At 36.2% G+C, this 14,728-nt stretch overlaps 1 protein-coding gene across 2 annotated transcripts in view; it reads left to right on the top strand.

Annotated features, from left to right (window-relative positions):
* The window catches only part of fndc1 (fibronectin type III domain containing 1), a 38,627-nt gene extending 28,278 nt beyond the window's left edge, over window positions 1-10,349 (top strand). For both annotated transcript variants that reach the window (XM_026923026.3, XM_026923025.3), the window contains 6 exons: window positions 66-174; window positions 6,219-6,298; window positions 6,429-6,458; window positions 6,626-6,787; window positions 8,009-8,131; window positions 8,217-10,349. In XM_026923026.3, the coding sequence (XP_026778827.3) occupies window positions 66-174; window positions 6,219-6,298; window positions 6,429-6,458; window positions 6,626-6,787; window positions 8,009-8,131; window positions 8,217-8,332 (620 nt within the window). In that variant the 3' untranslated portion in view covers window positions 8,333-10,349. The remainder of the gene's footprint in view (window positions 1-65; window positions 175-6,218; window positions 6,299-6,428; window positions 6,459-6,625; window positions 6,788-8,008; window positions 8,132-8,216) is intronic.
* The last annotated feature ends 4,379 nt before the right edge of the window (window positions 10,350-14,728 follow it).

Genomic DNA, 14,728 nt, shown 5'->3' with positions numbered 1-14,728 from the left:
AACCTATTCATTTTATTGTAAGAAGTTTGTTCTGTTCTGTGCATCACTGATGACTCTCTCCGCAGGGTACATGGTGCAGAGTGCCTCCTATGATGATGTCCTGAACAACAGATGGTCATCTAGTCTCTCATCTGGCACCCACCTAGCTGTGGAGAACCTCAAGCCAAACTCCAGGTGAACTATATTTTTTATGTAAACACACATAGCATTGTGCTGGTTTTGTTGGGGGGTTTTCATTAGAGTAAATCCCATGAGCGGATCTAAGTCTTATATGTAAAAAGCTATGACTGTTCATAGACAGTTCATAAAATCATGCAGATACAGGTCAAGAGCTTTAGTTAATGTTCACACCAAACCTCAGAATTGGGGAGAAATGTGATCTCAGTGACTTTGGCCATGGCATGGTTGTTTCTACCAGACGGGCTGGTTTAAGTATTTTAGAAACTGCTGATCTCCTAGGATTTTCATGCACAACAGAATGGTAGCAAAAACATCCAGTGAGCAGCAGTTCTGCAGGTGGAAGCACCTTGTTGATGAGAGAGGTTACAGGAGAATGCTCAAACTGGTCCGAGCTGCCCAAGCCCTATAATAACTCAAATAACCACTCTTTACAACTGTGGTGAGCAGAAAAGCATCTCAGAATGCATAACACACCTAACTTTTTGGCAGATGGGCTGCAACAGTAGAAGACCACATCTGGTTTCACTCCTGTCAGGAAAGAACTAGAATGTGTGGCTACAGTGTGAACGTGCTAATCAAACCAGGGCAATTGAAGATTGGAAAAAGACCAGGCAATGTTTTTCCATTTTTCAACTGTCCAGGTTTGGTGATTTTGTGCTTTGCGCTGCTGCAACTTGATTGGTGGATAATTGCATGAAAGAACAAGTGTACAGGTGTTCCTATTAAAGTGGCTGGTGTTTATAACCATATGAGTAGACAGAAAACACTTTTATTGTAAGCTGTCAGCCAGCTGTTTTATTTATACCTGTTACAATGTTGTCATCCCCTCTGTGTGTTGTTTCTCACGGTGAAAGTGTTGCTGTCTCAGTGTGCATTACGGAGCCTTCCTTCAGTGAATGTGTTCATCAGTACTTGTAGTGAGCCAGTACTCACCAGTAATCAGCAGTAACAGAACTTCTAGGTTTTGCCGTTTTGAGTACTGTTATTTTTTTTTCCTTGCTTTCTTTACTGGTGCTTTTCTTAAGCTATTAAAAATGCAGTATGAACAGAATGTAAGCACATAGATATGACTGAATTATCTTATCAGATATACTGTATAACCTTGACAACTTTTTCACAGGCTATTTAAACACTGTTGTGATTGGAAGTGTGAATGTCTAAAATAATAGCTAGCTACAGAACTGAGTGGACTATTTAATTAATAATAATAGTATTTTTGGCTACATACACACACCAAGTAGAAGTTATGCTCGCAGCATATATAGAGTGATTCTGTAATTACGCGCACAAATAAAACTACAAACAGAAACAGCAAGAGTACAGCAGAAGCAAGAGCTCACATTTTATGCACACTTAATGCTACTGGCATGGATTGAAAAGCTTGTTAGAAGGAAAGTGCGACTGTCTTATGTGATTTAAAAAAAAACCCAGAAATATGTGTGGTGTAAATTGACATAAATGTAAAATGGCATAGCATTTCCTTGAAATGAGAGTGTGTGAAATACTCAATGACAAATTAAGACAAACCACATAAAAGTGTGGAGCAAGAGCTGATGGCATTTTAAACCAAAATTATAGATATTTTAATATTTTTAAATATTTGTATAGGCTACATTTTTTAAATTAAAAAGTCATCTTAATTCTGTCTTCTTTATTAAGTTTTCAGTATGTATCAGACATTGGGAGTTTTTTCAGTTTTCAGAATGTATCAGACATTGGCAGTTTAGGTTCTCTTTCACTCCAGAGCTTTGAAAGTACTTAATGGTTTGCTAAAACTGGTAACACATTCACAAAAAAGTGAGTACTAGCAGTCATGGCCTAATGGTTAGAGAGTCGAACCCGAAGGTCATGGGTTCGAGTCTCAGGTCTGGCAGGGATTGTAGGTGGGGGGAGTGAATGACCAGCGCTCTTGACTATCTGTCACCTGGCGCTTCACTGAACTTCCTTCTACACTCATGTTTGTACGATCTCAGACAGACTTGTTGATTTTTATTATTATTATTTTGCATTTTTAAATGTAACAAGGAGAAAAGGAATGCCTAAAATTGAACACGTTTTTCTGCATTGTATGTGTTGTATCTGCCTTTCTCTCTCTCCCCCAATTAAAGATGCAAAGAATTTTTGTGGGAAAACATTTAAAAATCAACATTGAACAGAATGTAAGCACATAGATATAACTGAATTATCTTATCAGATATACTGTATAACCTTGACAACTTTTTCACAGGCTATTTAAACACTGTTGTGATTGGAAGTGTGAATGTCTAAAATAAAAGCAAGTTCACTGCATCATTATATAAGGAACAGTGACAGCACCTACATCTAAAGTCATTTGTGGAGCTAGCATTGTCAGCCAACTCTTGTCAGCAGCCTTTAATGGATATATTTTAAAGGAAAGGCTTAAAAAACACCAGTCAGGGTAGTCAGCGTAAAAGTTATTACCTGGTTTAGATCTTACTTGAAAGACCAATTAGTTAGCATAAACTTAGCTAAAACAATACATATAATTCGCAAACATAATGTTGGCATTTACTTTTATACTGATTACAATTATATTTGTCAGTTTGGCCTCGTTTAGCAGCATAGCTATTCAAACGGGAAGACTGTGTAAAAAACATAAAAGCTTGGATACATAAAAACTTCATTCTTCAAAAAAAAAAAAACATGCTTATGTTGGAAATCTTATCTGTCAACGATAAGGATGTTGATTTGGCAGTTAAGACCCTTGGTGTAACCCTAGATACTGTCTTACATAACTCTCTTTAGAACATTTGTTAACATCTGAGAAACATAGTTAAAATAAGTAATATACTAAATCTACATGACACTGAGAAGCTAGTGTATGCTTTCATAACCTCTAGGCTGGACCAGCTGCCCTGCCGACTGTCTGCTTGTTCAAAAGCAGAACCAGAAAAGTAAGAGCATACTAGCCCAGTCTTATTTAATCTACATCAGCTACCTGGAATTCTGCTCATGACATTTAAAGCTGTGAATGATTTAGCTCTGCTGTCTCTTTCTGAACTCCTGGAACAGTATAGCCCACCCTGAACACTTCATTCAGCTGAGGAAAGCTGGTGATCCTAAGCTGGTGGAAGTTGTTTTATTTACATTACGTACTGTTCTAGGGAACATTAAAAGACTAGGTCAATAACTGTTTTTAAAATCCAGATTAAAAGATACTTAGAAATACTTAAAAAATAGACTTCGTGATTCATAGTAAGTCTCATAGATGTAGAGTTAATTTATTATTGATTTACATTATTTAATGTGCCCTATCATAAATATCTTTTTGTTACCATCTAATGTTTTGCATGTAAAGCACTTTTGAACTCAGTGCTACATTGCCAATGCATGATTTCAGTTGCTTAGTACCCACTGAAAATAAATAACTTGCGCCGAGCCTAACAAAAAAAAACAATTATGACAATGTCATTAAAATGCCAGAATAAAGAGATATAATTGTAACTGCACTATGTTTTTCTTTCTGGCTTTTATGGTAACAGCCTATGCAGCAGTGATGTGATCGACACAGAAACATTTTTACTAGTCTCAAGGTGGGATGAATAAAACATTCAACAATTGGAATGATTGGTGGACAGCGTGGAAACAAACAAATATCCCAAAAGTCATTGAGCATGATGCCGAATAAGAGCAGAATTCAAGTTTCCGACAACTCACAGATCTCACTCATATCAACAATGAGGAAGAGCTGATGTCATCATATGGCACATCAAACCTATGATTCCAACATCAAACCTCAGTCTAAACATCATCTCATTCCATGCAAATATTTAGCAGCACCCATTCACCTTTCAATGAGAAAGAGTCAACATGGTGATAAACTATTTTGATTTGTGCCCTGGAGTGGGTGTTTGTGTTTAAAGTTCATGCATCATGAAAGAGCATAGCAGTTGCAGAGAAGAAGCAGTGTTTTCATTTCTGTGCTTCAATCACCATGTCCAACCGTGTCTAAAGGTGGACTTATGCATATATTGCAAGATGTACATCACATCTGCAAGCTGGTAGTATAATATCCACTGTACAGAAGGTCTTTAGGCATAGCACATTTTGATAATAGATTTCCGTTAGTCATAATTTACATCAGCATAACACCCTAATGAAAAATATGGTGCATTCTCAGCCCAATAACTATATCTAGATCCTTACTAAAGCTTACATTGAATTGATTTATTTTAATAGTTTTAATATGTAATGGGCAAAATTACGTTTCAACACCCACTATGTCTCCCTCTTTATCTGTCTTCCATGATCTAAAAGAGACAGCAGTCAGTTCAACTCTGAGTAATTCAAAAGGATCAAGATTACATGTGTGATTTGTTTCAAACGAGCTAAAGAATACTGCCATTTTATGTTGCAGAAAGTGGCTAATATGGAGCATATGTCCCATTTGCTAGGTCTTGGCAGCTCTATTAGAACAGCCTTTACTCTACTCAGACACACTGATCTGTGATTTGTGTCTGTCTTATGAACACTACTGCACACAAACAAAAACTGCACCCAGGTCCTGACAAAATTTGATTTCTAAGTTGGCCATAGAGGTGCTTTGTAGTCATGGTTGCAGTAGATGTGAAATATGTTTATGGACTTGCTGGACATTTCTCACAGATGTGGAGCTACCAGATCTGGCCTAACACACATCATCCACTCCAAGAGAGTGCACATGTGTGAAATTCCTTCGCATTAAGCTCCTTGTGCAGTCAAAAAGCAGGTACTCGAGTCTTAAGCTGATCAGATGATAGCAGTTGTCTGGTCCGGGGACTATTTTTAAAATGATATGCTTCCACACAGTCATTACAGATGTCAGAATGTAGATAATTCACAAGATAGGAATGTAGAAATGAAGAGTGTTTTGCTTGATTTTATGTGCGTGAGTGTGTGTGGGGGTGTCTTTGGCAGGGTTGTTTTCTTAGCCTGTCTTCAGAACGCTGTGATTGACGAAGGCAACTGCCACCTTTAAAAATAAAACCTACGGAAATGTTGACTCAAGAAAACACAGGCTAGTGAAATATTTTTTTTAAAAAAAATACAGATGACAGAGACTTTGTAAAACTTTAATTTAGTACTCAGATTTGCTGTCAAGGGAATGGGGTAAAATACACAGTCACAGACACACACTTCTCCTGGTCTCTCTATGCCAGGCTGTCTGGAATTGTCCCTGTAACTCCCACTTTATTTTGGTCAGAGTTTCCACACAGCTTCTCTAATCTGATCCAGCCATACAGATATTATGTCATTAAATGAGTCTCATATAAAAAGAGGTGAAGCGTGAAGGTAGTGACCTTCTGCACACGTATATATACACACACACTCTACATTGGAAAAGGGTTGTCTTTCACTGTGTGAGTCTTATGGCACTGGGTTTTTTCTTATTTCCTTTATGAAGTCTTTGTCTAATCTAAGTAACTTAAAGCAAGACATTTTTGTTTTTTTCAGTGAAAAAAATTCTCTGCTATGTCAGTGTTTTCCCTTTCCTTGCTCCTTGTTGCTCCTCTGATTGGACATTATTCTCTTTAGCCTCACATGACTATAAAAAATCATTCATTCATTCATTCATATTCAGGAACCGCTTTAACCTGGTCAGGGTTGCAGTGGATCAGGAGCCTAGCCTGGGAACACTGCGTGTGAGTGTATATGGGCAGTCTGTCACAGGACACCACACACATTCACACTCTTATTCACCCCTTAGGGCAATTTAGAGTCACCCATATATCTACTTGCATGATTTTGGGAGGCGAGAGGAAACCGAAGAACCTGAAGTAACTTGACGCAAACACAGGGACAATATGTGAAACACCACACAGACAGTAACCCAAGCTCAGTATCAGACTTGGGACCCTGGAACAGTATGGCAAAATAATGCTAACTGCTGCAGTAAAAAACAAATAAATAAAAAATACAGATAATTCTCTTAAAATGTGTAACTCTTCAGTCATCTGAATCAGTTATTAAGAGTAAAATTCTGAAGTACCCAGGTGTATCATTGCTTTTACTGAGCATGTTTTTTTCTTTTCCTGTAGGTATTACTTCAGAGTTCAAGCAAAGAATGTTTTTGGTGTAGGGCCATTCAGCGAACCATTAATGTATGTTACAGAATCAGGTAGGTATCCTCTCCAGTTTGGGGGCAGCTTTGTCTTTGTTATTTTAGTTCATTTTACTGTAACTATTTTGTAAATGGAAAACATTTATCATTATCTAAATGTCTAATCAGAATGCTGTCCATTTTACAGATGACCCTCTTCTTATAGAGAGACCTCCAGGTACAAGAGCTCTATTGCACAGAAACAGCACTCTATGGGTCTATAATAGGATGCTATTTTAAACACAAACATAAACCCCCTATCATATTTACTCACAACAGTTCAAGTCTCATGTCTCTAACAAACTCAAATTTCTTGTTGAACACATTATCCCTGTTTCCCCCCAGGTGGCGAGCCTATTTGGATTCCTTTTACCTTTAGGTACAATCCTGCCCACAGTTCGTGTAAAGGAAGTCAATTTGTCAAGCGCACCTGGTACAGGAAGTTTGTGGGTGTGGTCCTGTGCAACTCACTGCGCTACAAGATCTTTATGGGAGATGGACTTAAGGGTACTATTGATGATTGTTTTATTTGCACATATTTACATCTCTGCTGCAACAGATCCAATTGACCTTGCATCGATCATACCTCTAGTCCACATGCATCTTGTTTACAACTCAAGACCTGCTGCCTCATTTCATTTATACAGTGTGACTGTACAATTATACTGATAAGTGCAACACACTCATGCATTTTGGCTGAAAGCCAGACAGTAGTATAAGCAGCGATGGCATGGATCTGTAATGTAATCATTCAATGCATAATCTACCATCGGCCAGTCTGACCATATTAATAAGACTGCCATAAAATACCTTCATAATCCTTCCACTGAATATTAAAATAACATCTTAGTAATAGGGGGAAATGACATCTATCCCTGTGCTTAGAGTGTAGCTAGCTGGCTGTTTTCAAAAAGTTTCTCACTATAGCAGCTGGTAGCCAAGTAAAATGTGATTAAACTAAGAGACACATTTATTTTATGTTTGAGGCAGTTAAATACAGAATAGTAAAGATGACTGTTGACCTTTTATAAATATGAGTACAGCACAAGTACTGCGTTATTTGACACATAGATAATCAGCTGTGCTGTATATGTGTTATGTTAACCATCCACGAAAAAGAACTCGGTACTCTCAAAAAATATTTCAGAGGGATTCAAACCTAAAATCCATCCCTGTGCCTCTGGGTGTTGGCTTTTAATATGATCCATCGATCGATTCCAAGTGTATCACCCAGTGTGAAGATCTATGTTGAAAATCAACATGTTGTACAAGGAAATGGATGGAGCTCAAAGGCAAGAGAGATGGAGACTAAGAACATACATGATTTTAGCAGTTTAGTTCTTATTAAATGTGTTTCTCAATGTTATATATTTTTAAGTGTTTTACAAACATACGTATATTTAAAAAAAATTTAATCAGGATAATACATGTTATCACTTTCAGAAGCTGGGTTATTGGTCTTTATCAATAGACTAGAAAATATCTCAAAAAAAAAAGTTTAGTTTTTGGCCCTTCAAGGGCTCACAAAAATGCTGATGTGTCCTTGACAGATTTTGAGTTTGACACCCCTGCTCTAGTCCAATCTGTACCTCTCATGTTTTCATAATCTTGATCAAATTCCCACGCCTGTATAGTACATAATGTGTAATACGTGTCCATCAACTTCAGCTTGCAGTTGCTGCCTTTCAGTTTAGGCACTAATACTTATTCTCTTCCCTACATTTTCAGAAACTTTCTACAGTATTGCTGATTCTTTTGGCAATGGAGAAGACCACTGTCAGTTTGTAGATTCACATTTGGATGGAAGAACAGGACCACAACCCCTTTCCCTCTACCTACCACAAGCTCAAGGTACAAATCCAGGCACACTCTCAAAATTCACTGCTTTCCATTCTGGCATCAGTGCTTATTTTCCATGTTACTTTTTCTGTTTCAGGTTACTATCGCTCATATAGACAAGAGCCTGTAGGTTTTGGGCCCATAGGCAGACGTACGCCTCATCAGTTTGTGGGCTGGTATGAGTGTGGGGTCCCAATCCCTGGGAAATGGTAACAGAGGACATTCTGAATGCCAGTTATCACTGGCAGCTTCATTACATTCTACTACAACCTCTCTGTTTGCCAAGTCCATAAATGAACTTTTGCCAACCGAAGCAACTACAGCCTAAACCAAATACAGTTTCTGTCAGAGAGGATATAATACTTAAAATAACATTTTCTATATAACTGTTCCAATATCAAGCACTTTTTTTAAAAGCAGTCTGTATATGAGGAAATACAAGCATGTGTGCTCAGATTATTAACAACATTATCAGGAACAGTGTATCCTGAATAATTGCCAGTGACAATGGCTTTGATGGCTTCTTATTATTTTGGTAATATTAAGTAGTTTGATACAAACCACAAGCCTTACAATTGCAATGACTTATACAATAATGATGTAACAAATTGTCCATGATTTATTTTCTTGTAATTTTTAATAACTTTGCTAGTTTTGTACTCATGTTTGCTATCCTCTTACCTTGAATGGCAGTTGGCTTGGAAATATTGCCCATATTAGGGCAGATAAAAAGGTAATTTTATTTGCTCAGGAAAGGTCAAATACTGAATAAAGATACTACGTACAACACTAAAGTTTTATGTTACACAAACAAAATAATGTTACCACGTTAACATGTGAGGAAAATACTACTTTAATGAGAGGAGGTTTCATTGAGTGGACCAAATGATCTATTGGACGCCTGACAGTACAGGGTGTCCCAAAAGTCTCCATACATAGGGGATTATGTATGCCAGCAACACATCGGTTGTGCCTTTGTCAGTAGATGTTCATGGACGTCCACTTCTTGGTTGGTCCGCAACACTTCCAGTCTTTTTGAATTTGTTAATAAGTTTGGCAACAGTGTCGTGTGTGATGTGCTTGCCATGTTTCCTGTTCAAGTCCACTGCAACCTTGCGACAGCTTCCCAATCCAGCCATGAGAATGATTTCAATATGTTCTTCTTTTGTCAAACGCATTCTTAAAGGCTATCTGAAAAAAATATATCATATAAACTAACTATGAAAAATTTTAGAAGGCATTTTCCTTCTAAAGGAAGTGTTTATTGCCCCTTTGTATGGAGACATTTGGGACCTGTATTATATGTCTGCATGTTCCTGATCACCTAGCATCTGACAAGTGCCAACCTTACTGATGTGTGTTTTTTGGCTCATCACATAAAAAGAATTATCAAGTAATTTGAACAGGTGAGAGAAGAGTACATAAGTTGGTCATTAACACATTGATGTTTACATGCTCTAGCTATATTTTTACACAGTCTAATGAAACTATAACACTGTCATCATCATTAACAAATATTTGTTAAACTAATAATGCAAGTCACTTATTTCCCTTGTATGCCCATATTGTAAGAAGAATAGTATATGGTTAATTTATTTGAGATTAAAATGCAGTGATATTTAGCAGATCTCAAATAAATTTCATATTATCTATGGACAATATTTCTACTACATCCAGAAACAACATTTTCCTATAATTACTGCCATGCAGTCATGTAATTTTGGAGCTGAATTGTTTATTCTTCATACTACTGTGTGGAAAATATTATTATCTCAAGGACCAGCAGTTCTTTATTGCAAAAGTTAAACACATTTGTGTTTTACTTGGCATTTAGGAAAAATGTATCAGGCAGTTCATACAAAGGGGAAATCCGAGGTCAGCTAGCTGAATCATCTCTCCTTTGGTCAGCCGTTGTTTTCCATAGATTTTGGTGACAGTAATTGTTTTGTTTCAAGGATGGACCATAGCAAAGCAGAGCACATTTTGCACTCCAGAATAAAGACATGCTCCAGAGGTAATCTGTTTTTTATCCCGCTTTGTTTAAACTGGTTGTCTGGGACCATATTGCCATTATCAAGCACAGCATGGGTTGGAATAGTTAACAGCTTGGGTTACATAATAATACATGTGCTGTTTGTCACTACCAATCAATCCATGTAAATGAAAAAATACTGGAGACAATCAAATCAACCTCCAATAATGAATAAAACATCTCTATTCAATACTGTAAGAGTGTTGAAGTGTACTGTACAGCAACCTTTGCCTATAGTTAGGTCTAAAAATATAAATGTTTATGTAAAAGATAAAGTTTAGTGGTCAAAATGTAACAACATTTCCATTAAAGAATCCTGCCAATGTTCCCTAATGCAATTCATTTTATTATATAATTCAGAGGAACTAGGATTAAACTGTAATGATAAATAGGATCAAACATGCTAATAACATCCATACAATATCTCAAATGATCTTAGTTCAGAGGATAAAACTTTGGAAATAGCTTTGCAGCCATCTTTTGTTTAAAGAAAATCACCATTTATGTTCTGTTTTAAGAAAAATTGTAATGTTGATTCAAGAGTTTTGTTGATTAAGATTACAAGATGCACAGAGGAAGCTGGTGAATCAGTGAAAAGCGTATTTTCTATTTCCTCAACAAAAATCACTTGATTTAGGTTTTTGAAACTTGCAAAACACTGATTATTCCCATACAGTTCAGGTGTATCACTTTATCCCCAACACTCATCTAGGCTCTACTTAACCTGTAATATCCACATATTACTACAACTGAAATCTTTTATTTGTCTCTAACATGTCAACACCTCGCATTAAACTTTAAACTTATCCTTTGTATATTTGCCAATTCTTGGCACGTCTCATGAAAATAAACTAAAATTAATGTATGACGTGAATAGCAGATGTAATTACAGATATTCTGAGATTAAATATATGAGAATGCTGTATAGTTTTATTTCAAAGCAATATTTGAAGTAAACATGACAACTGCCAACCAGGGAGGGTGAAGACAAGAGCATGCTTCCTCCAAGACACATGAAGCAAGGGCAGTGTATCACACTTGGAGGAAAGTGCTTCCCTCTTCTGTATACATGTTCACACAGACACCCATGATTTGCTAGTGCCACTCTAATCAACAGGGGTGAGACTAATGTCATACCTCCCACCTAGAGAGCATGGCGAGTTTTGCTCTTTTGGACTCCCAGCCACTAATGACTGTGGCATCAACAGGCTTCAAATTTGTGAAGATATCATGAGTGCTTTTCTGTTGCGCCACCTGGAAGTCCATGTTTTATTTTTTTCAAACCATAGTCATTCCCACAACTAATCACTGAGCCTCTTTCTTTAATGTGTCTCTAACACACTTGGTTCACTCCTCTATGCAGAACATGTCATGCTCTTGGGTTTGCATATGTGGACATATGTCCCTCTTCATTTCAGACCCCATTTCTGTGTTGATTTGAATTTATGTCATAATCTTGTTGAAAAATCCATCTATAGCCAAGTCTTAACCTAGTCTTAGGGATAAAATATCATGGTACTTAGCAAAATTCCTGATGCCATCAAACTTAACAAGGACCACTAACCACAATACAGCCAAAAAGCATCAATAATCCATTGTAACATGTCAGTGAGGAGCCATGTGCCAAAAAGGGTTTTAATGCAGACCAGACGAAACAAAGTAAAACCCAGTGATGAGGTGAGGAGGTAGGCGGGGGTAATAATCTCACCAGATCATAGAATAAACAGTCCAAAGGAGCTTGTTTACCAGGCTTTTGAAATGTTATTTATTTATTTATTATAGCCCAGGTTTTGATTAATAGTACACTCAACAGTATTTTATATCCATTACCTTCCTGGCAGACCATTCTGTTTTTTCCCCATGGTGATGAATGGCAAAGGCATTTATATTTGTCTGCAAATTCATATTTAGTCAAAGACAACAGCAGAGTTCCTGGAGACTGAGAGGAATTTATATGGTTTAACAATAGCAATGTGTTTGTATTTATTTTTAATATTATTTAATGGCATCAATCATTAGAGAGAAAATACTATTAACTAAAAATAGCTCTAATGAGAATCTTTTTTAGAGAAAAACTAAATCATTTCTCCAATTGCTTGTGTGTAAAATCTGATGTATATTGTGAGTAATATTTATTTTATACAGTACGTCCACTTTCTTGAATGGTGCCAATAATTCTGGAGTTGACTGTATCATCCATGTGTCTTCCTCTAAATAACCCAGACTCACAGTGTAACTTTGCACAGTCTTGCTCCTGCATTTTGTCTGTGGTAGTTCTAGGCCTTTGTGATGTGCCTGCACTGATTTAATTTTGTCTAGCTACTGTATGTTTATTTGCTGATTGCCTGGCCATTACCCTGTCTCATGTTTTTGAGTATTGCATAGCCGTTTGGATTTTTTGCTGCCTAGCTTTTAATAAAACCAGAAAACCTGCATGTCTGTCCGCATCACAACATCATTAAAGATTTGCTAAAAAAGTGAGAGAGAGAGAGAGAGAGAGAGAGAGAGGTGAAGGACACACCAGAGTTCTCTTGGAAACTGGGGGCAAGGATTTATTCAGTAAAGACATTCTCTAAAGACAAACACGAAGGCCATTTTCTGTTCCAACAAAGGGTATGCAGTCATAGCCAAGTCACCTGCAGTTCTTCCAGGTAAAAGCAAAAAGCTGAGGTATTCACTGCTTCTTTACATCACCTTTATAACATCCTTGTGTCAAGGATGTTATATGTATTTTCTAAAAAATGAACATGCATTAAAAGAAGTAAATAAAATGGTTTATGTATATATATATATATATATATATATATATATATATATATATATATATATATATATATATATATATATAGCTACATAACTACATTATATAACTACAATAAATAACTACATTGTCACTGGTTGCATAATGGTATATATTAAGTTATTGAATATAATGATTTGTAATCGCAAGTGCAGTCCAGCTTGGTAAACTCAAGCAGGATCCTAGCTGTTTTCCACATGCAACTTAACTACGTCTTTTAAAAGTAGGTCATGCACCATGCCTGGAAAATCTTACCATACATTTTGAAAGGATTAAATCATAGAAAGAAAGTTTCAGGTCAAAAATGAGAGAGGCAAGCAGGGAGAAAGACAGATAGACAGAGAGTGTCTGCTTTTGTTTTTTCAGAAGGAAATGCCAGTCGTGTTCAGGCATTTATTTATTTACCTTTATTTAATTTGAATAATACAATTAAACCATCTGTGCTTCCTGACATCTGTGTGCATACTTGCTATTTAACTCTGCATAACATAAAACTAACCACACAGGCCCTTTGTGGATAAGAATGAAGACCCCTGGTCTAGGTTAATTTCTAATTATAAACATTAGCTTTTAAAAGTATAGATTATGCCAGCTGAATGTGAATTATGTTCGTGTTTCAGTCATTTTCTGTGGCACTTGAACATGCAATGAGTGATATCATGGAAATGAATCATTCCACTGCACAGTGAAATGTAGTGGAGCATGGCATGTTACACACTATATAACATTTATAATGCCTCTAAAATCTCTAAATGTATAATACTGACCTCTAATGCTGTCTCTAAAAGACATTTTAAAGATTGACCTGACAGTGAAGAATAGTATAGAATTTTCATTTAGTATATTATGTATAACAATAATAACACATTTCCCAAATATATAAGCATAAGATCTACTGTAACCTCACCACATACAGAAATGCTGTACAAAATGGTACAGTGCACAAAGTGCTTTCCCTGCTGTTCCTTCCAACAAGGAAAACGACACACATATCCAAAGTGCCAAAAAGGGAAACTGGTGATCTAGGATAAGTCCAGCACTCAAGGTTTTTTTTAATGATCAAATCTGCAGATTTGAGATTACACTAGATATAAACTCAGCATGTATGAACACAGACTCACCAAAGAACCACAAGAATAAACAAAAAATAAAATATCCAATGATGGTAACACATTGATAGATCTATAAACCAAATTAATGAATTGTAATATATGCACTGCTTTCACTTCCACTGCAAATTGAATGCACTTCTTTTCTTTCCACTGGCTTCATTAGTTTTCTCATTAAAAATTAGTTAATCATTAATTTGTTATATATTAAACAATATGTCCAAGATGATTTAAGGAATGTGTGAGAATTAAGGAATACAGTACCATCACAAAATGTTTATTTTTTTTATCAGAACAGCTTTGCAAGTTTTTATTTTTTAGATTTTTATTTTTATACATTTTAATATTTGCAAAGTGTTATTTTATGACCTATTAAAATATGGTGCTATTAGAATGAGTAATTCTTTCTCTACTGGTCTTCAGGTTGTCTGTGTGAGATCATCGTCTACAACAGTGAACATTGGTTTGTGCTGAGAATTTTATGGCCTAATCCAGTCATTCAATTTTTTAAAAATACAGCTTAACCTTACAGGGACTGATTGTTCATTAATGACTGGTAAAATGCTCCACCAGTTCATGCTTAGCAATAATCACTCTTTTAAAAAAAATATGCAGAATATCACCATGATGTCTACAAATTTACCATCTTCTAATAAAAATGTCAATAT

Source organism: Pangasianodon hypophthalmus, chromosome 19, assembly GCF_027358585.1.
Source record: "Pangasianodon hypophthalmus isolate fPanHyp1 chromosome 19, fPanHyp1.pri, whole genome shotgun sequence".
In the NCBI taxonomy this organism is placed as follows: domain Eukaryota; kingdom Metazoa; phylum Chordata; class Actinopteri; order Siluriformes; family Pangasiidae; genus Pangasianodon; species Pangasianodon hypophthalmus.
The sequence above is the reverse complement of the archived record's forward strand: the minus strand, read 5'-3'. Positions and strand labels throughout refer to the sequence as shown.